This window comes from Oncorhynchus clarkii, chromosome 3 (genome assembly GCF_045791955.1).
Source record: "Oncorhynchus clarkii lewisi isolate Uvic-CL-2024 chromosome 3, UVic_Ocla_1.0, whole genome shotgun sequence".
Classification (NCBI taxonomy): domain Eukaryota; kingdom Metazoa; phylum Chordata; class Actinopteri; order Salmoniformes; family Salmonidae; genus Oncorhynchus; species Oncorhynchus clarkii.
Genome location: NC_092149.1, coordinates 22,717,078 through 22,741,802, shown reverse-complemented (window position 1 = coordinate 22,741,802; position 24,725 = coordinate 22,717,078). Strand labels below are relative to the sequence as shown.

The window sequence follows — 24,725 nt, the reverse complement described above, 5'->3', positions numbered from 1 at the left end:
TGGATCAACAACCAGTGACGTCAAATCCATCGGCTCAAACTGAAGGAGGAGAAGCCAACTGGGCCAGTAAAGTCAAGTTGTTTGCTAGCATTGCTAAGATGGCATATGAATGAAAAGTGAAACAGAAACACATTTATTTTGAAAGTAGTCACATAAGTCAAGCATTAGTAGGGCACATCGTCCATATTTTTGAAATCGGTGAGTAACATGATGGTTAGCTAGCTAGCAATCTCCGTGTTTTGAAGTTACGTTTAGCCCATAGCCTGACATGTTGGCTAGACAAATTCAGAATTAACTATGATAGCGGAGTTAGAATTTGGCTAGCTATCTTGGCTGACAAAGATGGGAATTGCGTTGTTGCGTCGTGGCTGACAAAGATGGGAATTGCGTTGTTGCGTCGTGGCTGACAAAGGTGGGAATTGCGTTGTTTCGTTATTGGGTACATTTGGTCTACATTGGATTGACATCCTTCCTGTTTATTCCTATTTATTAACTGACAATTAATGTTATCATAATGTATCTTCATTTCAGTGTCCAGCTGAGCACCAGAAACAATTGGCCATGCTGACGTGTGAGTTCTGTGGCGAGGAATTGGTGTTGGAGGAGGACATGAAGACCCATCTCCTGAGCCACCTGGAGAATGACATGGGCTGCACCCTCTGTTCCTGGTCCGGAGTCACCTACGACGAACTCCGCTTCCACATCAATACCACACACAAAGAGAAACAGGACCATGACGGAGGAGGAGCAGAGGGTAGAGGTGGTCACAGTCTTGTCAGGCCCAGCTCAAGTCCTACTCCCACTACCACCATAGTGGACAATCACTGCAAACAAGCCATTGGTTTGTCTAGGTCTGAGGGTTCTGAAGGAGGAGTAGACAAAGGGAATAGGTTTGACACCATTGGAGGAGGGGTCTCACCCAGGACATCCAATAGCACACTGGAGTCTAAGGAGCAAATTACTGAAGCTGGGGTGGAGTTCGGTGGAGGGCGAGCAGTGGCCATTGTTGTATCCACCTCTTCAGTGTCTACAGGCTTTCTGAGATCAGCTCAGGACTCCAGTAGGCCTACTAGCAGACACTGTAATGCTGAGGAGTCTGTGGGAGTGGGATCCGCAGAGCACACCAAAGTCAAACAGAAGCGTTTCTCCTCCCCACTTAAAGGTTTATTTTAGTGTGTCTGAAATGTGTTTGTTTATTCAACCTGTTGTTACATCTTTACTGTTTTTTTATACTGACTGACGTTAGTTGGTTTTGTCCCACTGACTGGCGTTAGTTGGTTTTGTCCCACTGACTGGCGTTAGTTGGTTTTGTCCCACTGACTGGCGTTAGTTGGTTTTGTCCCACTGACTGGCGTTAGTTGGTTTTGTCCCACTGACTGGCGTTAGTTGGTTTTGTCCCACTGACTGGCGTTAGTTGGTTTTGTCCCACTGACTGGCGTTAGTTGGTTTTGTCCCACTGACTGACGTTAGTTGAGTTTGTCCCACTGACTGGCGTTAGTTGAGTTTGTCCCACTGACTGGCGTTAGTTGAGTTTGTCCCACTGACTGGTGTTAGTTGAGTTTGTCCCACTGACTGGCGTTAGTTGGGTTTGTCGCACTGACTGGCGTTAGTTGAGTTTGTCCCACTGACTGACTGACGTTAGTTGAGTTTGTCCCACTGACAGACGTTAGTTGAGTTTGTCCCACTGACTGGCGTTAGTTGGTTTTGTCCCACTGACTGACGTTAGTTGGTTTTGTCCCACTGACTGGCGTTAGTTGGTTTTGTCCCACTGACTGGCGTTAGTTGAGTTTGTCCCACTGACTGGCGTTAGTTGAGTTTGTCCCACTGACTGGCGTTAGTTGAGTTTGTCCCACTGACTGACGTTAGTTGGTTTTGTCCCACTGACTGGCGTTAGTTGGTTTTGTCGCACTGACTGGCGTTAGTTGGTTTTGTCGCACTGACTGGCGTTAGTTGGTTTTGTCCCACTGACTGGCGTTAGTTGGTTTTGTCCCACTGACTGGCGTTAGTTGGTTTTGTCCCACTGACTGGCGTTAGTTGAGTTTGTCCCACTGACTGGCGTTAGTTGGTTTTGTCCCACTGACTGGCGTTAGTTGGGTTTGTCGTACGGACTGGCGTTAGTTGGTTTTGTCCCACTGACTGGCGTTAGTTGGTTTTGTCCCACTGACTGACGTTAGTTGGTTTTGTCCCACTGACTGGCGTTAGTTGGGTTTGTCGTACGGACTGGCGTTAGTTGGGTTTGTCGTACGGACTGGCGTTAGTTGGTTTTGTCCCACTGACTGACGTTAGTTGGTTTTGTCCCACTGACTGGCGTTAGTTGAGTTTGTCCCACTGACTGACGTTAGTTGGTTTTGTCCCACTGACTGACGTTAGTTGGTTTTGTCCCACTGACTGGCGTTAGTTGGTTTTGTCCCACTGACTGGCGTTAGTTGGTTTTGTCCCACTGACTGGCGTTAGTTGGTTTGGTCCCACTGACTGACGTTAGTTGGGTTTGTCGCACTGACTGACGTTAGTTGGGTTTGTCGTACGGACTGACGTTAGTTGGGTTTGTCGTACGGACTGACGTTAGTTGGGTTTGTCGTACGGACTGACGTTAGTTGGTTTTGTCGCACTGACTGACGTTAGTTGGGTTTGTCGTACGGACTGACGTTAGTTGGGTTTGTCGTACGGACTGTTGTTAGCTGGTTGTTTGTACGGACTGATATAATTTGTCATACTGACTAATTAGTTAGTTTGTCGTACTGTGTGATATTACTTGTTTTTTTGTATTTTGACTGATATGATTTGGTTTGTCATACGGACTAATAGTTGGATTGATTGCCTATTGATGAACTGTCAATGCATCCCATTAACAGTCCATGCGGTCTGGCACTCGTGGGCTCTTCCTCACTTTAGTCGTCGATTGCATCACTATTTTGTAAACCTCATCAGTTAGTTTTTTGTACCTACTAATATTAGGCCTAGTTGGTTTGTTGTACTGAAGCGGAAGAGAGAGGCCCAACTCATCAGAATCTGTCTCCCTCCATCAGGTGTTGTTTTTTGTTGTTTCGCCCAGAAAGCAAGAGAGTGTTGAATTTAGCCAACAATAAAATTAATGGCTTATTTGCTACATGAGGTTTATTTATAATAGAAGTTTGGTAATGCTTAAGTTATGAGTGTACTGATATAAGTAGGACTGTTTTTGTCACTTCACAAAAAACACTATCTCGGAGATGGCTATTCATGGGATGAGGCTAGCAGCATCTCTCTCCATTGAATACAGGCGTTTAACGTCACAACCCTCATCGAATATTCAAAAAAGGATTACAGTAATCCACCAATCCAAAGCAAAGATAGGCAGGAGCTAGTCAGTCTGCCTTGCCGCTTTGTGGACAACAACTCCCATCGTTAGGGCGGGAAGACATGTATCTTGTCAGTATATCCATAATCTTTGGTTATACTGACTGATATCTGTTGGTTTGAGTAAATCGTTTTCACTCAGCATCACTAATAAATTACAAAGACAATGATAAAAATGCATAATAAGACACCTAAGAAGGCACCTGCATGTTAGTAGCCATAAAAGATGGAGACAAGTTTAAGATAAATACTGTTGTCTATCCTACTGCTGGGAAACAAGCAATAACAACATTCCTATTAAGAAGGCACCATAAATGAGTCATTTGTTAAAAAGCCTCATGGCTGTGGGTAAAAATGGCCTTCTGAACTGCTCTGTGGAGCTTCTGGGCAGGATGAACCTGCTACCAAAGCTGCTCCTGTGGCATCAAAGTGCTGTGTGGAGTGGGTTGAATTAGTCTTGTCATCATCCTGTGTCTCATTGTTATGTACTGTGTGTCTGTTGTCGTAGAGAAGCGGTTTTCCTGTCCTATGTGTGCTCTGGTCTGCACCGACGCCTTCATCCTACAGGAACATGTTGAATTGCACTTGCTAGAAGAGAGCCCAGCTGAAGGTACAGGATCTACAGTTCAGAACATATAGACCACACAGTTCAGCACAGAACACACTGTGACTGTACAAACTCATGACATTCTTGAGTCTACACAGTTCAGCACAGACAGAAAATGAGGCCCAATCCATTGTGTTAAGTCTCTGACACATACATAATCTGTATGTGTCTTTTCAGAGGCTGTCCTGGGGGCCACATCATCAACCGAGGCAGCATCATCCAGCAACAGCTCAAGTTCGTCTCATTCCTTTCATCATAGGAACAAATATAGTTCAACCAAACAGAGGAAGAAGCCCTGCCTATGGCAGATCCACAGAGGTTGAGGCTCTCTCTCTGCCCATGTCTTACCGATGAAGGTCTAATATTCCCCCAAAAAGCTAAATGAACTTGCAAGAGAGGTTTTATCTCAACAAGAATAACTTGGATGAATAATGATTTAGATAAAAATGCCCCGTCGATATCCCTTTTAATCACTGTGTGTCCCTGACCTCGTCCTCAGGTGGGAAGAGTTATGAGTGTCCCCTGTGTTCTGTGGTGTGTGGAGACTGCTACTCCCTACAGGAACATGTGGAGCTGCATCTTGACTATGGCACAGCCACTAGTGCAGGTATGGCTTGATTTAAACAATCAAATGTGATGGGAACGCAGGTTTCAGTGGGATTTTATGTTTACACTTGTGGGAGTTGTCCTAAAGGGATAGGGCTAAATTCAAAGTGTATCTTAAGGAATAAATATGAAAAGCAGATGAAAAACCATGGTAGCAATTGAAGGGGAAGAGTTTAGTCTAATAATTTCCCCATAATTGCCAAAGATGAGGACACAACAGTTCACCTGACCCAAGACTGAATCCAAACATTACACTGTTGTTTGTATGTGCATTTTACATTTACTGTACCTTTTTCTGCATTTGTTGATAACAAAATCTGAAAATACTCTGGATACATTCAGTAACATGATAAGAATATTCCTGGAAAATATGGGCATAGGTGCAACATAAGACAAAATAAATAGTTTGAGTGAGAGGACTAACTGGTGTCTCCTAGTGGCCATACACCTCTCCAAAGTGTGCTAAGTTCCTAAGTAATTTCAAGGAACTTTTGACTCAAAGAAAAGTCTTAAACTATAAGTTGCTTTTGTTGAGCTCTCCTAGCTGTGCCGTTGAGGAACTAGAGCAGGCACACTTGTAGTTGTTTTGTTTGGAACACAGTCCTGCGTCCTCGCCATCACACAATTACTGTTGTTGTTTACACAATCCCAAAATTGTCCATTATAAATCGCAATCTGGATCAGATGGGCATCATTTCAAAGCCTGTTATATTGCCAACATGACTAGCGAAGTTATAAAATACAATATTACAGTGATAGGCTTTCACAATGCAATTCAGAGAACCAGATCATCATTTTGGTGAGCATAGAAATGAGTCATGAGTGCATTCAGGTGCGTGTGCCTCTGCAAATCTTCTTCACAATTAACAAACATGGGCTCATTCTGTTCAGAACAACACAGGATATTACGCCAAGTCATCTTGTACATCAAAAATAGTGATCATTTAAAAATTAAAAATAGTGATCATAAATGGTGACACTGTATATGACACAAGTTTTCTGATATGGAAGTGCATATTTACTCACAGGTGTTTGGCTTGTTTGTATGACATCAAAGAGAGATGTATTATAATTCTCAACGTCTGATCTTTCAAAATACATGGAGTCCTTTTTAATTTACAGCATTTCCCTCACTTGGACAACAAAACATGTTTCAAAAGTTGCCCAATTAGCGGGAGATATGGGCACAACTTCTTGTAGGGCGAGATGCTCAAGTTCAGAACTGCTGTCAGGCAAAACCCATACAGTGCTGTGAAGCGCAGAGCCAGAGCTCTGACGTCATGTATAGCATGTACTGTACAGCCAGTACGTTCCAATTTACGCATTTATTAATGCCCAAATCTGCTATTTTCTTCCTGAATATGGGTACGAGTATAAAGGGTTAATGAGAAATCTATTTAGTTCCCACTTATGCTTCCAATACGTTTTATTTCCTGCTTAGATGTAGCCATGTTATAACAACGTTATGACTGTTATTTTACCATAAACAGGGTCTCGGTAGAGATAGAGAATGGTGTAATACCCCATATTGGATTTGCACAAGCACTCTATTGCCAGCCAACTCCTGAAGTTGCAATATAATGTGTAATTTGTCCTTTGTGATCGGTTTTGAACTATGAATTTCCCTCTGAGGACTATAAAGTTTGAACTGAACGGAACTTCTACAACCTGCCAGCTCATACCGCTGAGCTCACACATGCAGCTGTCCTCACAACAGTTTTGTGTGTACAGGGTTGATTCCCATGGTGAATTCAAGAGAGGGAATTGTGACTGACGCTGTGTTGCTGTGTGTGTTGCAGTGAGCCCTGGCTCAGACCTGAGGCTGGCCAGGCGGCTGCAGGAGGAGGAGAAGCAGAGGAGGAAGGAGCAAGAGGCCAAGCGGGAGGCAGAGGAGTTCAAGAAGCTGCAGGTTCTTATAAAGCACAACCATAATAACACTGGAGTAGTGGATTTGACCTTGCTGCATGATGCACCATATGACGCGTATGTGCTTTGTCACATGGCTTATGTAGGAGTGTGTGGTTTGTTTGTGTTTCTGCACGTCAGCAAGCATGATTTACAGTATACGTGTGTCTGCTTATGTGTGGTGGTGACCTCACCCTGACTCCTTGCTGTGTGTGTGTGTGTTTAGAGGCAGTTTGGTGTGGACGGGAGGGGGGGCTACCGCAAACAGATGGAGAGGACCATGGAGAAAGCCGTGTCTCGAGGTGTCATGGTGCCTGCTCACTTCCACAACAAGAGAGATGAGATGATGGAGGCTCTGGCCTCAGGGGTCGACGATGGCAGGACCAGAACGCAGGGTGTGTGTGAGATTAAATTTCTTATCCAGATCTTGACTAACATAGCTCCCTCATTATTTACTATGTTCTCAAACTGAGTTGTTTAGATCACATCATGTTATGTTTATACAGCTGTCTATCTACCACCTACATCTCTCAATGTTTTGCATCCATTTTATTTAGCCTACAAGGTATGTATGTCATTAATAACTGTCTTCCTTCAATTGATTAAAAACTAAATGGCAGCTCCACCTTAGTGCTCTCTTTCTCGCTGTCTTTGTCATTCTCTTTGTTTATTGTATTCCTCTCATTCTGTCAGGTGTGCTGGGTGCTCTGTATGTTTACTACCAGAGGGAGGCCAGAGACTGTGTCCACGTGTGGCTGAGTGCTGACACAGACCACTACTGCTCATCAGAGGGGGATAAGGGCTGGGGATGTGGCTACAGAAACTTCCAGATGCTCCTGTCTTCTCTGCAAAGAATGGAGCCCTACACTACCTGTCTCTCGGGTACACACAGACAGAAACACGTATATCAAAACATCACATTCTACAATTGGTTTACCATTCTCTCAAATCCAGTAGCTGTCTGGATTGCTTAATGAAACGGTTCAATGCAGCCCTCTAAAAAAGCTGTTTCGCCATGTAATCTCCTAAACTAACTTTCTCTCTCTCTAATCTTCTATCATGGCATCTTTTCCTTGCCCCCCTCTCTCTCTCCCTCCTCTCCCAGAGGGGTCAGTACCCAGCATCCCACAGGTGCAGGTGTTGATAGAGGGGGCGTGGCGGGAGGGGTTAGACCCACAGGGCGCCACCCACTTTAACCAGCGACTACAGGGCACACGGGCCTGGATAGGAGCTACAGAGATCTACGCTCTCTGCACCTCCCTCAGAGTCAGGTTAGAGCCCAGAGAGTCACACACAGAATGTTAACATACTACACGCATTAGAACATAACACATTTGTGTAGCCAGCTATATTTGAATTAGATACACCTGAATGGACTCTCACACTGAGTATACAAAATTAAAAGAACACCTACTCTTTCCTTGACATGGACTGACACAGGTGAATCCAGATGAAAGCTATGATCCCTTATTGATGTCACTTGTTAAATCCACTTCAATCAGTGTAGATGAAAGGGAGGAGACAGGTTAAATAGGGATTTTTAAGCCTTGAGACAATTGACATGGATTGTGTATGTGTGCCATTCAGAGTGTGAATCTGCAAGACAAAAGATTTAAGTGACCTTGAACGGGGTATGGTGGTAGGTGCCAGGCGCACCTGGTGTGTGTCAAGAACTGCAACGCTGCTGGGGTTTTCTTGCACAACAGTTTCCTGTGTGTATCAAGAATGGTCCACTACCCAGACATTCAGCCGACTTGACACAACTGTGGGAAGCATTAGAGTTAACATGGGCCAACATCCCTGTGGGGCGCTTTTGAAACCTTGTAGAGTCCATGCCCTGACGAATTGAAGCTGTTCTGAGTGCGAAAACGAAGGGGGGGCTCAATATTAGGTTTTCCTTATGGGTTTGGTATACTCAGTGTACACACACAGTCACTATAGAATGTACATGGTTGAAAATGGAGTCTGTTCTCAGTCAGTTACCTCTAACCTGTGTCCCCACAGTGCCCGTGTTCTAGACTTCCACCAGCCCACGGGCCCAGGGGACACCCACCCCCGCCTCTTTGACTGGGTGAAGCAGTACTTCTCTCAGACTGCCACCAGAGGCGCCAGACTACCGCCCCGGGTGGTGCAGACCACACAGCCGCCCCTCTACCTCCAGCACCAAGGTAGTCTTAACATGGGTTTAGTGGATTGGATGGATTAGCTGATGATGGGTTACTGATATCCAATGTAGAATTTGTTTATGGCGTGTGTCTATTTTATGTTTTCTTGTGTGTCGTTTAGTGCTGAGCGATTAGTGCTTTTTGAGGTCGGTTGTGTTTTGGTTCGATCGTTCAAAAATAATAACGGTTTCGATATTATTATTTTTTACATTAAATGCACTATACATTTTGTGGGTTGAATGCTGTATCAACACATAATAAAACAAAAGTCCCATGATGGAGGTCACTGCCCATTACTGCTTATCACTTATTCACATTTACTTTAATCAAATATTTGAGTTGTTGTGTATATTACATTTGTTTTATTCAATGACTTTATTATTTAATTCCAAGTCATCTCATCTCTATAGAGCTGCTGCCTATGCTGTCTGCCAAAAACACTATTTTACTTGTTCTTCAAAGTAATAAAGCATCCTTTTATGACTGCTGAATACCAACTACCAATCACTTAGAACATGTATTTTCAGGTAGAGATACCTCTCGAAGCAACTGCTTTCTATCTCGCTCGATCACGCGTGCTCCACACAGACCGGACAAGTAGGTGGGTGCGCAATGGATTATAGTCATTGTAGTTAATTACCAGGTTTTCTGCACTAAACTATGTCGAAAAATGGCCTGTTGGAAACTTCAACTCACTACTACATCGCACAGTTTGGGCTTGATCTGATTTATCTCTACAGAAACTGCACATCGAGCTCACAGAACAAAAACAAATTAAATGGAATTAAAATAATTGAATCTGTCGGTCAATTAGTGATTAAATCAATCAATTATTGATTAAAAACTGAAAAATAACTTAAACGTTGTTAATCGCTCAGTACTAGTGTGTTTGAGGGAGATTTGTTTGTTTCGTATGTGTGTACACCTGACGTCTACGTTATCTCTAAAGCCTTGCTCACATTGGCAGTTTGAAGTGACTCAAATCCTATTTAGTTGCATATCCGATTCAAATCTGTTCTGTTTCTTGCAGTCGGAACTGCCAAAAAGCACATGGAATCTGATATTTCAAGCCACTTTTCAAACCACCTTCGTAGGTGTTTTTAAAGTCCGATACAAATCTGATTCCCGGCCGTGTGAACGGTCAAATCAGATTTATTTGCCCTCAAGTGGTTTTTAGATGGCATATCTTGTTGCTTGCTAGCTACTCCGTTGACAGTTTGACAAGAACATCTGGTCGTAACTTGCTTGTTAATTGTTTAAAAACAAATGAGTGACTGTTCTAGAAAGCTAAACTACTACCTAGCTAGCTAGTTGACTGCTGTGGCTAGCCAAAAGATTCCATTTGAAAGTTGGATCATCTTATCTTTTTGAGGCTTTAAGTGTTCTTACATTATGATTTTGAACATACAAAGCAACTGGGGAGACATCCATGGCAGGCGTTGTTATCACCATAGCTTGCTATATAACTTCTGAGTGATAGGAAGCATGAGCACGACCACCAATCAGCCTACACCACTGTGCACACACCCATAGTTACTATGATAACTAGCGTAGCCATGTCAGCAAATGAATAATGTCTGAACACACACACATCTGATTTTCTCACTTGTAACATACTATTTTGAAAGTCAGTAGTCCAAAATGGATTTGAAAAACATAACTGATTTGGGCATTAAGACCTGCGGTGTGACCAAGGCTTTAGTGTGTTTCCTCCATGTCTTCTATCGACATCCTCAGGCCATAGCCGCTCAATAGTAGGAGTGGAACAGAAGAAGAATGGCAGCCTGTGCCTGTTGCTCCTGGACCCTGGCTGTACACCAGGAGATGTGAGGAAACTGCTGAGCCAAGATGGCTCCACTGTTAGCACAGCTGTCTGCCGCATGAGGAAGTTCCCTGGCAACCTGAAACATAGGCAGTACCAGGTGGTGGCTGTAGAGGGCGTGCTCACCCCCGTGGAGAAACAGGTGAGTCTGAGTGGCTCTTAACTGCATACAGTTGTAAAGTGTTTTGCTACGATGTGCACTGAACAGCGAATCAGCTATTCAATATTGATTTGTTTTTTGTTTGTCAGACCCGCATTCTCAACTCAAGAACACTGCAAGCCGAGAGGATCCCTTGATGCTGGAATGCAGTTTTGTAAATGTGTAACTGCCAAAAACAGTTCATGTTTAATTTTCTTGGACATTTTATTAAGGTAATAAATGATGTATTTTAATATTTGCCTTTTTCTCTGTTCTGTTCAAATCCTCAACATATTTCTGCGTGTAGAATTGGGACCTTGTAGAAGTCGTAAGGACACACTCTGAGAATGGAACATGTATTCATATATTTATTGAACTACCAGAAATGACTAACCAAACATTATAGATTACTGGTAAATGACAAGGATTAACTGTATAAAATTTTTCTTTTTTTTTAAACATGTTAAATATATATATACACACACACTACCATTCAAAAGTTTGGGGTCACTTAGAAATGTCCTTGTTTTTGAAAGAAAAGCAAATGTTTTGTTCATTAAATTAACATCAAATTGATCAGAAATACAGTGTAGACATGGTTAATGTTGTAAATTACTATTGTAGCTGGAGTTGGCTGATTTTTAATGGAATATCTACATAGGCGTATAGAGGCCCATTATCAGCAACCATCACTCCTTGTGTTCCACTGGCACATTGTCTTATCTAATCCAAGTTTATAATTTTAAAAGGCTAATTTATCATTAGAAAACTCTTTTGCAATTATGTTAGCACAGCTGAAAACTGTTGTGCTGATTTAAAGAAGCTATAAAAGTGGCCTTTAGACTAGTTCAGTATCTGGAATATCAGCATTTGTGGGTTCGATTACAGGCTCAAAAAGGCCAGAAACAAAGAACTTTCTTCTGAAACTTGTCAGTCTATTCTTGTTCTGAGAAATGAAGGCTATTCCATGTGAGGAATTGCCAAGAAACTGAAGATCTCGTACAACGCTGTCACAGAACAGCGCAAACTGTCTCTAACCAGAATAGAAAGAGTGGGAGGCCCCGGTGCACAACTGAGCAAGAGGACAAGTAGTGTCTAGTTTGAAAAACAGCTGCCTCCACAAGTCCTCAACTGGCAGCTTCATTAAATAGTACCCGCATAACACAAGTCTCAACGTCAACAGTGAAAAGGTGACTCCGGGATGCTGGCCTTCTAGGCAGAGTTGCAAAGAAAAAGCCATATCTCAGACTGGCCAATAAAAATATAAGATTAAGATGGGCAAAAGAACACAGACACTGGACAGAGGAAAAAAGTGTTATGGACAGACGACTCTAAGATTGAGGTGTTCAGATCACAAAGCAGGACATTCGTGAGACGCAGAAAAAATGAAAAGATACTGGATGGGGGCTTGACGCTGTCTGTCCAGCATGGTGTAGGCAATGTGATGGTCTGGGGGTGCTTTGAATATTGTAAAGTGGGAGATTTGTACAGGGTAAAAGGGATCTTGAAGAAGGAAGGCTATCACTCCATTTTGCCATACCCTGTGGACGGTGCTTAATTGGAGTCAATTTCCTCCTACAACAGGACAATGACTCAAAGCACAGCTCCAAACTATGCAAGAACTATTTAGGGAAGAAGCAGTCAGCTGGTATTCTGTCTATAATGGAGTGGTTAGCAGTCACTGGATCTCAACCCTATTGAGCTGTTGTGGGAGCATCTTGACCTTAAGAAGTGCCCATCAAGCCAATCCAACTTGTGGAAGGTGCTTCAGGAAGCATGAGGTGAAATCTCTTCAGATACCTCAACAACTTGACAACTAGAATGCCAATGGTCTGCAAGGCTGCGATTGCTGCAAATGGAGGATTCTTTGATGAAAGCAAAGTTTGAAGGACACTATTTCAATTAAAAATCATTATTTATAACCTTGTCAACGTCTTGATTATATTTCCTATTCATTTTGCAACTAATTTCATGTATGTTTTCATGGAAAGCAAGGACATTTCTAAGTGACCCCAAACTTTTGAATGGTAGTGTGTGTGTGTGTGTGTGTGTGTGTGTGTGTATAATATATATATCATAAACGGAGTGCATCCATGGAGAGACGCCTGGTGAATCTTTGCCCCACACTCTTTCACTAGAAGTAGGAATAGACCGGCCCCTCATGTATTGTCAAATCAGAAAACAAGACCAAGTAGTTCTCCCCTTTCTCAAACATGAGTCTGGTTACATGGGGAGACATAGAGACCACTGATGATTTAGTGTTGAGTCAAACTTTAACCTTCTGTCCTGTTCCAATTGAGGAGGAACATTCCACAGCTTTTATCTTCTTACAGTATCTGGGGGCCAGGGCCCTCTGGGTACGTGCGGCTTCAGTGAAACAGATACACACACATATACTCTCTCACAAACACAGAAGACACACACACTCACTCACACCCTCCTGGAAAGTCACCTGGCCACACGATCACTATCACTTTTTAAAGTTGCTGGTGAAAAGGACATTCTGTAATACATATTATTCCCAGGGCACCGACTGGAATGGTCTAATTACTATTGAACTGGTAGGACCGCAGGCTGTGGGTTGGTTAGAGGAACTTCTCTGGTACATTCTTTCCTCCAAGCCTCTGTCCTGATTCCTGTCCATGCCCTCTCAGCAATGTGACAGCTCACTGATAACTGACAGTTGTGTGGATTGCGACTTTGCATGTCCTTATCAGTTCTACTGAAAATAAATGTGTATTGTATGTATTGGACATATAGTACTGTCATATTAGAGAAATTGCACAAACTGGTGAAAGGTTATTTTTATGGTTTATTGTCCTCTAACAAAATATTAGTCCATCAGCAGTATTAGGGTCCATGCATGGCCAAGCAGCCACAACACTTTTCAATCACCATTTTTGATTAAGTTTAATAAAATATATCAACGCAAAACGTTAAAAAGAGGGGGAAAGTGCTGTATTTTAGACTGATTTGCCTCGTGATTTGTCAACTCGACAAGTTCTCTATCCTTCACGCTGGAGTGCTGCTACAGGCTCTTTGCATGCCTTAACCAATCACATTCACAGAAATCGCAGGTCACGCGGGCTGGACACAACGCACAAAGCTTACGGCAGTCTCCACTTCCTCTGGTATTTATTTAGCAAACCTGATAACACATCACACTAGACAAGCCAAAACTCTTCCATAAATGTATCAGCATATACACTTAAACATTAGCGATCTGACCTGTTGTATTGCATGGAAACAATTTTTTCTTCTTCAGTATGATCAACTGTAGGCTACTAATAGCTGCAGCTGCATAATCTAGCCTTATTATGCGCCGTCTTTCTGGCCAGGGTAAAGGAAGCGGTAACGTTGTGTATTTATCATCAATTTGTGAGAAAATGTGAATTGGATCAAATGTGGTTTATATTCAAACTTGAACTGACTAGACTACCTATACTTTTTCAATCCAAAATTATTAACTGGAATTAATTGATAAACCTAACAGACTGAGTAAATTTTAATTAGGCCTAGAGTTGCATAGGGCGGGACTACATGATGCAACAAACCCGCATACAGAAAGCTTTGTCCAATCATGTTGCTTTCTCTGTGTATGGGAAACAACCTTAGTCCTTCTTTAAAATATAATTAATATGTAAAGTACAAGATTACGGCAGTTTGATAGTGTTTTCATCTTCCAAGGACATTCGTGTTTTTTTTAAACCATGTGACCTGATTATAAAAACGGGTCCCATCAAAGCCCATATTAAACCTTTTTACAACAGATTAATCACGTCATACCGTATAAGGTCCTGAGTTTTACCTGGTTAGGTTACCAGAACAGGAAAGACTACAGCACCAGAATATTTTTTCGCCACACCACTCTAGGACATGTGGTGCTACCTCTGTCGCACAGAGTGGAAAGTGTGTGTGAGAGTGAGTGCGCAACATGTTGACAAAACAATAATGAATTTGGCCTCACAAAAAAAAATCTCAATTAATTTTCTCAGTAAAACAAACTAGTTAAGAATACCAGATTTCCTCTGTAGCTTAATCAAAATCGTTCTCCCGTTTCTCATTGGTCATGAGGGATGTAAAATATGCCACATTATATGGACTCTGAAACGCTGTGTTTAAAAAGCGCAAATCAATCTGACGTGCGCCCGCGCAGCCTGGTCCTGGGGACAAGGTTACAAAAATTCCCTAATGCTGCGAACGCGCTTAAATTGTATAAACCATCAGTAGTCCTCTAGCACAACGTGAATTTTAAAAAACGTGTGTTTGTCTTCTGCGTGTCTTCTATCGGGACAGTAGGGGATATTCGGGGGCGCATTGCACACAGAGCTGCCCGCTATCCATCATAATCCCTTATTTTTGAGAACAGTTGTGAGTTGACTGCAAGAAACTCCCCGGGGCCAGGGATTTCATAGTAGCCTACCGCGATTGTGGATTTTGTGACATTGGCATACAATGACAACTTCCACCCGTACAAAGACAGGTAGGGAAGGAATACTGCGCGCTCTGTGCAGTGCGTGGAGTTATAGTTGGAGTTCAAATAGGTTGCTATATTGCCTATTGCAGAATACAGTGCCTACCCTTGTATTGCCATTTTATCATGTTACTTGAATGTTATACCAGAATCTGAGTGGCATAGTTAGAAAGTCATTATTTTTGTTTTCTATGTGTGTAATTATTTGTTGTTGTATTCATATTTGGAACCTCTTGTGAGACATGTTTGCATGTCTGAAGTGTACATTACTGTATACAGGCATATATATTATGCACTGTTGCATGCAAGATCGGTCTCACCCTTTAAGCATAGAAAGGATTATAGAGGACCATGAATGGTGGACAATGCTTGAGCTTGATGGACACAAACTAGGCTACTTTTTTTGTTTGTGATTCAGATCAGCCTGTGAACAGAACAACATGCTCTCTGCCCCTCTAGGATTTACAGATAGAAATGCATTGTTGCACAGCAAACCCACTATTTATATTTACTGCAATATTTGCTAGTCCTTCATAGGAATACATTTTTTGTGCCCAGGCTTTGTTGATAGCTACTTGAGAGTTATTCAATGACTCCTTTTTGTTAAAGGGGCAAGCTGGGATTGTTACATACATTTTAGGACTTTTGAGTTAATGGCATGTAGCAGTTGCTTCATGAAGAATACAACTTTTAAATGCCTCATGAGCTTAGGTCAAATGTTTTACCCCACCAGAACCCAAAATAGAATCTTGTTTGTAAACAATGTTATTCTAAACAAACCTTATATGGTTTCATAACTATCATGTTGATATCATTAATGGTCAGTCCTTGCATCCATGGCTCTGTTTGTTTACATTTCTCCAGCCCCAACCCTCAGCTGTTTACCAGTTGTTTTTCCAATCCCAGATTTCCCCTTTAAACATTTCCACTTGACTTCCTCCAGACTCCCTGTGATCTGATAGCTATATAAACATTGTTTGGAATAACAACTTTATTTACTGGGCTTTTGGGGTGTTTATTTCAGATTTTTGTCTAATCAAGCACAGTGTTTCAACTTTAGATGAGTAGGACTTCGGCCTCGTGCCTTCTCACATGACTGGAGGTGAATGGTTATTCCCTGTTGTGTGTTAATGCTTACACAGATCCAGATTGTTTGAATGAGTGGGCCTTTGATTATGTCTTGTCTTCTCAGATCATTTGGATTCCACTGATCCCCAGGTTCTGGACTATATGCTGGTTCCTCACCGGAACTTCAACCTGATCAATGGGGTCCACTCTCCCGACGAGGTCGACCAGATCCAGAACTGGGAGATCCGAGACTCCGACATATTCGTTGTCACTTATCCCAAGTCAGGTGAGTACTGGAGACAGCACGGATATACTTACCTAGAATACCCAGATTACCGCTTTTAAAGCAGTTTACTGCCTTTAAAACATGCCTGCATAGCTCTTTTCATCTCTTCCTATAAGGTCCTCTAACACAGTTTATCAGCTCAACTGAGTAGATCTCGTTCAGTGAGTTTACTTTGCTTATCTGTTAGTGGGCTCTGTTCTCGACCTATATCAGTCCAGCAGCCCAGATAAGTGAAAGAAATGTCCTAGTTTTTAAACCCCAAAAAATAGTATTTTTCGCTTATCTCCCTGCGCATAGCCTTGCCTGCATCCTTATATTAAGTGGAATGCTGCATGCCCAGTTATTCTCCCCTTGGCTGAAAACAATGGTTTAACCAGGCTAGATTAAAGTGTAACAGACACCATGTCCCATAAGCAGTGCAGGAGTAGCACACTGACGGTAGGCAATGTCCACATTCAAATACACTATATATACAAGTATTTGGACACCCCTTCAAATTAGTGGATTTGGCTATTTCAGCCACACCCGTTGCTGACAGGTGTATAAAACAGAGCACACAGCCATGCAACCATCATAGACAAACATTGGCAGTAGAATGGCCTTACTGAAGAGCTCAGTGACTTTCAATGTGGCACCGTCATAGGATGACACCTTTCCAACAAGTCAGTTCGTCAAATTTCTGCCCTGCTAGAGTTTCTGGTGCTGCTATTGTGAAGTGGAAATGTCTGGGAGCAACAACGGCTCAGCTGCGAAGAAGTAGGCCACACAAGCTCACAGAACGGGGCTGCCGGGTGCTGAAGCACGTAGCACATAAAAATCGTCTGTCCTCGTTTGCAACAGTCACTACCGAGTCCCAAACTGCCTCTGGAAGCAACATCGGCACAAAAACTGTTCGTCAGTAGCGACATGAAATGGGTTTCCATGGCCGAGTAGTGGCACACAAGCCTAAAATCACCATGCGCAATGCCAAGCGTCTGCTTGAGTGGTGTAAAGCTCGCCGCCATTGGACTCTGGATTAGTGGAAACACTTTCTTTTTTTTAACGAATCACGCTTCACCATCTGGCAGTCTGACGGACAAATCTGGGTTTGGCGGATGCCAGGAGACCACTATCTGCCCTAATACATAGTGCCAACTGTAAAGTTTGGTGGAGGAATAATGGTATTGGGCTGTTTTTCATGGTTTGGGCCAGGCTCCTTAGTTCCAGTGAAAGGAAATATTAACGCTACAGCATATAATAACATTGTAGACAATTCTGTGCTTCCAACTTTGTGGCAACAGTTTGGGGAAGGCCCTTTCCTGTTTCAGCATGACAATACACCTGTGAAAAAAGTGAGGTCCATACAGAAAAGGTTTGACGAGATCGGTGTGGAAGAACTTAACTGGCCTGCACAGAGCCCTGACCTCAACCCCAACAAATATCTTTGGGATGAATTGGAACGCCAACTGCAAGCCAGTACTAATCGGCCAACATCAGTGCCCAACCTCACTAAGGCTCTTGTGGCTGAATGAATGCAAGTCTCCGCAGCAATAACCGACATCTAGTGGAATGCCTTCCCAGAAGAGTGGAGGCTGTTATAGCAGCAAAAGGGGACCAACTCCAAATGAATGCCCCATGATTATGGAATGAGATGTTTGATGAGCAGGTGTCCACATACTTTTGGTCATGTAGTGTAGAATCCCTGAGAAACAAAAGTTTACTACATTTTCCCCCATCAAAATAACCCCTGAATTTTCAGTTAAACAGTGTGTGGCTGTTATCAAATCAAGGTATTGAGATGAAAGGGCTAAGCTATCCAGTATTGTACGTTCTATGGTAGGACTGACTTGCCATATTGTCCCTGCACGGACAATTCATGTTTAAATTGAATTGAAATGACCTCTGGGTGACCTGTAGTGTCCACTCTGCTGTGATTGACAGGGACAATCTGGATGCAGCAGATTCTGACTCTGATAGAAGCCAAAGGTGACATCACTCCAAACACAGAGCATCTCAACGCGCAGCGCGTCCCATGGATCGAGCTGATTGGCAGTGAGAAGGAGTTTAACGCCACCCCTTCCCCCAGGCTACGGGTCACCCACCTGCAGTACAAGTTCATGCCGCTCGCCGTCAGACAAAAGAGGGGAAAGGTCTGTGGAGTGCATGGATCATTTTTGTAACACTTGGGTATTATTCTGTGGTATTAGCACTTAGCATAATTAGCACTTTGGTATTGGTGTTAGCCTGCAGGTATAATGCTTTATTACTTGTTATGTATGAGCCTTTATAATGCTTTAAGGATTTTAATATATTATATCTCTGTGTATCAAAATACTCTAAATGGTCGGTATACATGCTGATTATAAGTCTTAGAATGCATAATACCTGCAGGCTTTAAGTGTTACCCGAAGTCTATCACTATAAATCATTACTTTCTGGATTACTTTCATTAAAGTATTACTACTGATATTGATCTAGTTTTTTTTATAGTCAATCTATTGATATGCAGTATGACCTTGCTTCCCTAAGGTGATCTATGTGGCCAGAAACCCTAAGGATGTTCTCGTGTCCTATTACCACTTCCACAAATATGCAGCCATGCTGGAGACACCGAAGGACTTCAATGATTTCTTTGAGAAATTCATGGAAGGGAAAGGTAAGAAGAATGTGAGCCGTTGGTCCTGTTTAAGGACTATGCATGTTGTACATGACGTTCAAAGCCAAGTGTTTTTTCTATGGGGAGTTGGCACTAGCCAACAACGCTTTAATTGTGATTATTTTGAAATTAACGTTGTCGAAAGCCTTCTAATCAGTTTTGCCTGTAGTATCCTTAGGTTCAGCTGTGCTTTCATGGTGGTAGGCTGGGTATGAAGTATCCATTTGAGTCTTTACTGTGTGTGTTGCAGTTTTTGGGAACTGTTGGTTTGAGCACATCAAGACGTGGTACGCTAATAGAGACAACATGAACTTCCTGTACATCACATATGAAGAGATGATCAAGGTACCAACAGTGGCAAAACCTACCTGTACATCTACTTGTCCATCCTGTCCTGTACTCGGAGTTGGCTTGTGAGTTTACATGAGTCTCAAAGCATGAACGGTGTGTGTTGCAGGACCTGCGCTCCATGGTGGAGAGGATGTGCCGGTTTCTAGGGAAGGATTTGACAGAGGAGCAGATGGCCAGTGTGGTGGAACACAGCACCTTTAGAACCATGAAACAGAACCCGCAGGCTAACTACAAGACGGTGCCCGACTCTCTACTTGATCACAACAAGGGCACGTTTATGAGGAAAGGTATGCACGTCACACCTTGTAAGTCATAATATAACGTGATAACAGAATGATCGCCTGTGTCCTTATCAATACACTTTGGTATGAGGATTTTTTGTTGTTGTGTGATTCAGAGAGACCATTGCACAAGCTGCATATTATTAAGAGCAATCACAAAGGGCTTACAGTACTATACTTGTAACACATTTACACTGAACCAACAGATATACAACCATCTGGATTATAATTTGTGCAAATCTAAAGGACAATTTAAATTGATAACTTATCTTAACGGGCAATTCCGCCACTTTTCAACCTCATATTAATGATCTCTACTACATATGTGAAAACGGCACGTTAAAAAGCTACAGTCCTATTGTTTTTTAAAAATCTGTCACATCACAGGGTAGGATTAAAAGTAAGAAAAACTGATTTACAACAAGTTTCTAGCCAGAGGGAGGGTATTTTCTTGCTCCCCACATCACCGCGAATCTCAGTGTTGGATGTTATCGGGTAGAATTTTAACCTTAGATGTTTTTATACGAAATGTAGAAATGTGCCATTTTCACATATGTACGTACACTGGTATTGTGCTGGAGATAATGAAAATGACGTTGAAAAGTGGTGGAATTGCCATTTAATACTCTTTTATATTATTGACTGATTTCCATCCACACTCTTGACAGGGACCATTGGGGACTGGAAGAACCATTTCACTGTTGCACAGAGCGAGAGATTTGACAGTGCCTTCCAGGAGAAGATGTGGGACCTGCCCCTCTCCTTTGTGTGGGACATAAATGATGTCAATAGTGCCACGTGATGACATCATAGTCACGTTTTAAAGGGATTTTTTAAATCCTTGGGCGGGCCCCCTAAGTATTTTTTGGGGGTCACCTACAGTGGGGCAAAAAAGTATTTAGTCAGCCACCAATTGTGCAAGTTCTCCCACTTAAAAAGATGAGAGGCCTGTATTTTCATCATAGGTACACTTCAACAATGACAGACAAAATGAGAAGAAAAAAAATCCAGAAAATCACATTGTAGATTTTTTTATGAATTTATTTGCAAATTATGGTGGCCTCATCTTTTTAAGTGGGAGAACTTGCACAATTGGTGGCTGACAATACTTTTTTGCCCCACTGTAAGTCCAAACAGTGTAAAAATAACAGCTTTTTTTTTCAGGATGGAAAAATGCTTTCAGAGTTAACTTAAACGACTAAATGACCTGTATTTTTTATTTTTCCACAGCATTGTTGAATACTTGTTTATAATGTACAGAATGTGGGCATTTATCCCTTTATATAATAGAATCTTTGTTAGTTCTCAATCACCTAAATAAAAGCTAGACAGTCAGGGACAATTGAAAAATCCCCAAAATCCCCTAACCCTAGCTGTACAGATTTTATGTTTGAGCAAAAGAACACAGAATTAGCCAACGCAAAATCCATAGAATTGCAGGAAATTTGCTTTAATACTGAAAATGTTTCTCGGCTCCGTGGCAGAATATGTAGAATCACAGGGAAACTGCTTTTAAAACGGCAAAGATGAGGGCCTCTAAAATTGACCTCTGCCACGTCCACCACCTAAGCCTATTATTGATCCAGAAAAAACCCTGCCTAGTTACCCTAGAGAACTTAATAAGCTATACTGAACAAAAATGTTTCATGAGTTGAAATAAACGATCCCAGAAATGTTCCATAGGCACAAAAAGCTTATTTCTCTCAAATTTTGTACACATGTGTTTACATCCCTGTTGGTGAGCATTTTTCCTTTGTCAAAATAATCTATCCACCGGTCTCAAGTTGAGGGTGTGCAATTGGCATGCTGACTGCAGGAATGCCCACCAGAGGTGTTGAATGGTAATTTCTCTACCATAAGCCACCTCTTCTGTTTTAGAGAATTTGGTAGTACGTTCAACTGACCTCACTTCAGACCACGTGTAACCATGCCAGCCCAGGACCTCCACATCTGGCTTCTTCACCTGTGGGATGGTCTGAGACCAGCCACCTGGACAGCTGATAAACCTGTGTTTACACAACCAAAGAATTTCTGCACAAACTGTCAGAAACCGTCTCAGGGAAGCTCATCTGTGTGCTTGTTGTCCCAACCAGTGTCTTGGACCTGACTGGTTTGGCGTCATAACCAACTTCAGTGGGCAAATGCTCACCTTTGATGGCCACTGGCACACTGGAGAAGTGTGCTCGTCACAAATTAATCCCGGTTTCAACTGTACCGGGCAGACGGCGTGGCGTGTATTGAGTTGTGTGGGGTTTGTCAACGTTGTGAATAGAATGCCCCATGGCGGGGTTATGGTATGGGCAGGCATAAGCTTTGGCCAACAAACACAATTACATTTTTATCGATGGCAATTTTAATGCAGATACCATTACGAGATCCTGAGGCCCATTGCCATTCATCCGCCACCATCACCTCATGTTTCAGAATGGTAATGCACAGCCCCATGTTGCAAGGATGTTCACAATTCCTGGAAGCTGAAAATGTCCCAGTTCTTCCATGGCCTGCATACTCACCAGACATGTCACCCATTGAGCAGGTTTGGGAAGCTCTGGATCAACGTATGACAGCGTGTTCCAGTTCTTGCCAATATCCAGCAACTTTGCACAGCTATTGAAAAGGGAGTGGGACAGCATTTCAACAGCTTGATCAACTCTATGCAAAGGAGATGTTGCTCTCCATGAGGTAAATGGTGATCATACCAGATACTGACTGGTTTTCTGGTCCACGCCCCTACCTTTTCTTTTGAAGGTATGTGACCAACAGATGCATATCAGTATTCCCAGTCATGCAAATCAATAGATTAGGCCTAATGAATTTTTCAATTGATTGATTTCCCTATATGAACTGTAACTCAGTAAAATATTTGAAATTGTTGCATTTATATTTTGGTTCACTGTAGTAGCTATCAATCCAAAATGTATCTATAAAACGATGTACATTTTCTATTTGGAGGGAAAAATAGTTTGGCAAGTGTACAGTAACTTCTCATGCGCTGTACCCACATGGTTTCAGTCAGTTTTGAATGTGTATAAAAAAGTATTAAATGTTTAAAGAATTAAAATACATTAAAAAAAGCAATTGTCTTGACTCATTTTAGCTGTATGTGATTGAATAAGGAAACAGTGAATTCAACCAACAGTGTCTTGAAGGTTCTGTAACAATGTGCTGCTGCCCTCTGTGGGCCAGTCAGGGTTTCTACAACTGCCTTGTGAAATCCAAGCCGACAAGCACTTATTCGCTATTTCACATTATCTAAATGAAGTGATGACAATGTGAAGTCTTTAGTCCCCCACATCCAAGAAAAGTACAACACAAAATTCATAGAAATGCAAATTATAGATCTTTCCTTATTGAAAGCAAGTCTATGAAGCAGTAGATCTGTGCTATTTCTATGCTTCCTGTTTAAGTTTAATTATTGCATTTTTCAGTTTTGTACACCAGTTTATGGAAGAGACATTTCACAGCAGTTTAGATGGTACAATGATTCTCTACACTATACTTGCTTGTTTTGTCACAAACTGAAATTAAGCAAACTAGAATTTTTGCGACCAGGAAATGGCGGAGATTTCTGCATAGTGCATCTTTAATGGCATCAGGGTATAAATCAATTAATTGACCAGGGTGTATAAATGCCTTGAGGTGATTGTGTTTACAGCCAACTGGAGTTATAGTTCATGTCTAGAACATAAATGTGGGTGTTATTGGATGTCTTTCTTCTCTGGGCTTGGTTACATACAGTGACTTCCCTTCCTGTGATGATCCCCTCCTGTTAGTATCGGTTGCGTTCAAAGTCGTAAATATTACAGTCGTGCTGCAAAACAGGCGTTGAGGGATCTGAATCTGTGCAGCACAACGTGACTGCAATAAAGATGATCTGGGACCGGACCTGGTTTCAAATACTATTTGAAATCATTTCAAATGCTTTCTTCTGGGCTTGATTGAGCTTGCCGGGCGCAATGGAACCAATAAAATAGTCACAACACTGCAATCCCCACCGATCTGGCAATCCAGGCAGGCTAGAGCAAATGCTCAAAGTATTTTAAATAGTATTTGAAAACAGGTCTGCCTTCCTCCTCGTTCAGTCCTCATCACTGCCCAGTGCCAGAGGGTCAAAGTCAGGGTCGTCTTCATCCAGGTCGAGTTCCTCAAGGTCCTGGAAGAGGGACTCGTCCACTTCAACACTGTTTCCAGCTGAAAGGGAGGGAAGAGCAAAGTTATTGTACAACCTTTTACAGATCCCCTCGCTAATCTCCATACTTCTCTTCAATCAGACATGCACACACTACAGTTGTATCGCTCCGCTATACTTACAATCTTCCAGGAACTGTATATCTGATGTGTCAAGATTGTGATCGGTCTCAAATAGCTTTTTTCCTGGTAGAGAGAGAAGAAAAAGTGTTAATGTACAAATGTCAAGACGTTAAACCATTGAACCCTGTCCAGCCCACCATTTGATACCTTGCTTTACATGCACTGACAGCTACATTGGTATGTGTTCATATGAAGTCCTTCTGGGCAAACTCCCTCTACCTCTGTAGCATGCTCTCCTTCACCACTAGCAGTTATCAGACATGGTCTTCAAGGTGTTTGCTACCTAAAGTCCCTAGGGTTATTACCAAGTTAAGACTAGTGCACAGTAGGAAACGGTAGAGGCATGTGATTAACTAACTATGTTCAGGAGTGTAAATGTTTCCTGTAGGCCGGATCGTGTTTTACATTTTGTAATGTTGTATTGACTGCTGCCTTTTTCTTGGCCAGGTCTCCCTGGCAAAAGACTCAATGGACTTATTCTGGTTAAATAAAATGCAGAAACTTTAGTTTAGGTTCGGACTGTACATGTTGGCAGAGATGTAGTAGCATCCATGTTAGGGTTGAATATTTTCCTGGTATTTTACAAATGTTCTATCCCGAGAATAAATTACTTTTCTTCCAGTAACCTGGTATTTCCCACCAAAACCATAAGTGCCATTCAAAAACACCAACAAGCATATAAATAGGCCCGTCTGGATTTGTTTAGAGGATTTGTTTAGAGCTTAGATTGAAAATTCAA

At 42.2% G+C, this 24,725-nt stretch overlaps 3 protein-coding genes across 4 annotated transcripts in view; 2 read left to right on the top strand and 1 right to left on the bottom strand.

Annotated features, from left to right (window-relative positions):
* The first annotated feature begins 36 nt into the window (after nt 1-36).
* Nucleotides 37-10,834, top strand: LOC139390934 (zinc finger-containing ubiquitin peptidase 1-like). Of its 2 annotated transcripts, none has more exons than XM_071138346.1 (12): nt 37-198; nt 532-1,162; nt 3,845-3,946; nt 4,121-4,177; nt 4,443-4,550; nt 6,349-6,458; nt 6,681-6,849; nt 7,148-7,336; nt 7,560-7,725; nt 8,459-8,622; nt 10,357-10,583; nt 10,691-10,834. In XM_071138346.1, exons 2-12 carry the CDS (start codon nt 562-564, stop codon nt 10,736-10,738), a joined length of 1,941 nt encoding a protein of 646 aa, XP_070994447.1. In that variant the 5' UTR covers nt 37-198; nt 532-561; the 3' UTR covers nt 10,739-10,834. The 2 variants fall into 2 exon arrangements, with proteins under 2 accessions (XP_070994447.1, XP_070994438.1); XM_071138337.1 differs by having other exon boundaries at nt 48-198; nt 6,681-6,855.
* Nucleotides 10,835-14,927: 4,093 nt separating this feature from the next.
* On the top strand, nt 14,928-20,513 carry LOC139405825 (amine sulfotransferase-like). Its single transcript, XM_071148259.1, has 7 exons — nt 14,928-15,063; nt 16,247-16,408; nt 18,329-18,537; nt 18,917-19,043; nt 19,294-19,388; nt 19,501-19,681; nt 20,344-20,513. The coding sequence occupies exons 1-7, from the start codon at nt 15,036-15,038 to the stop codon at nt 20,475-20,477; spliced, it is 936 nt and encodes a 311-aa protein (XP_071004360.1). The 5' UTR covers nt 14,928-15,035; the 3' UTR covers nt 20,478-20,513.
* Nucleotides 20,514-23,240: 2,727 nt separating this feature from the next.
* LOC139390924 (RWD domain-containing protein 1-like) overlaps nt 23,241-24,725 on the bottom strand; it is a 21,037-nt gene continuing 19,552 nt past the window's right edge. The window contains exons 5-6 of the mRNA XM_071138326.1: nt 23,987-24,049; nt 23,241-23,866 (exon numbers count right to left, since the gene is read on the bottom strand). Of these exons, the coding sequence (XP_070994427.1) occupies nt 23,754-23,866; nt 23,987-24,049 (176 nt within the window). The 3' untranslated portion in view covers nt 23,241-23,753. The remainder of the gene's footprint in view (nt 23,867-23,986; nt 24,050-24,725) is intronic.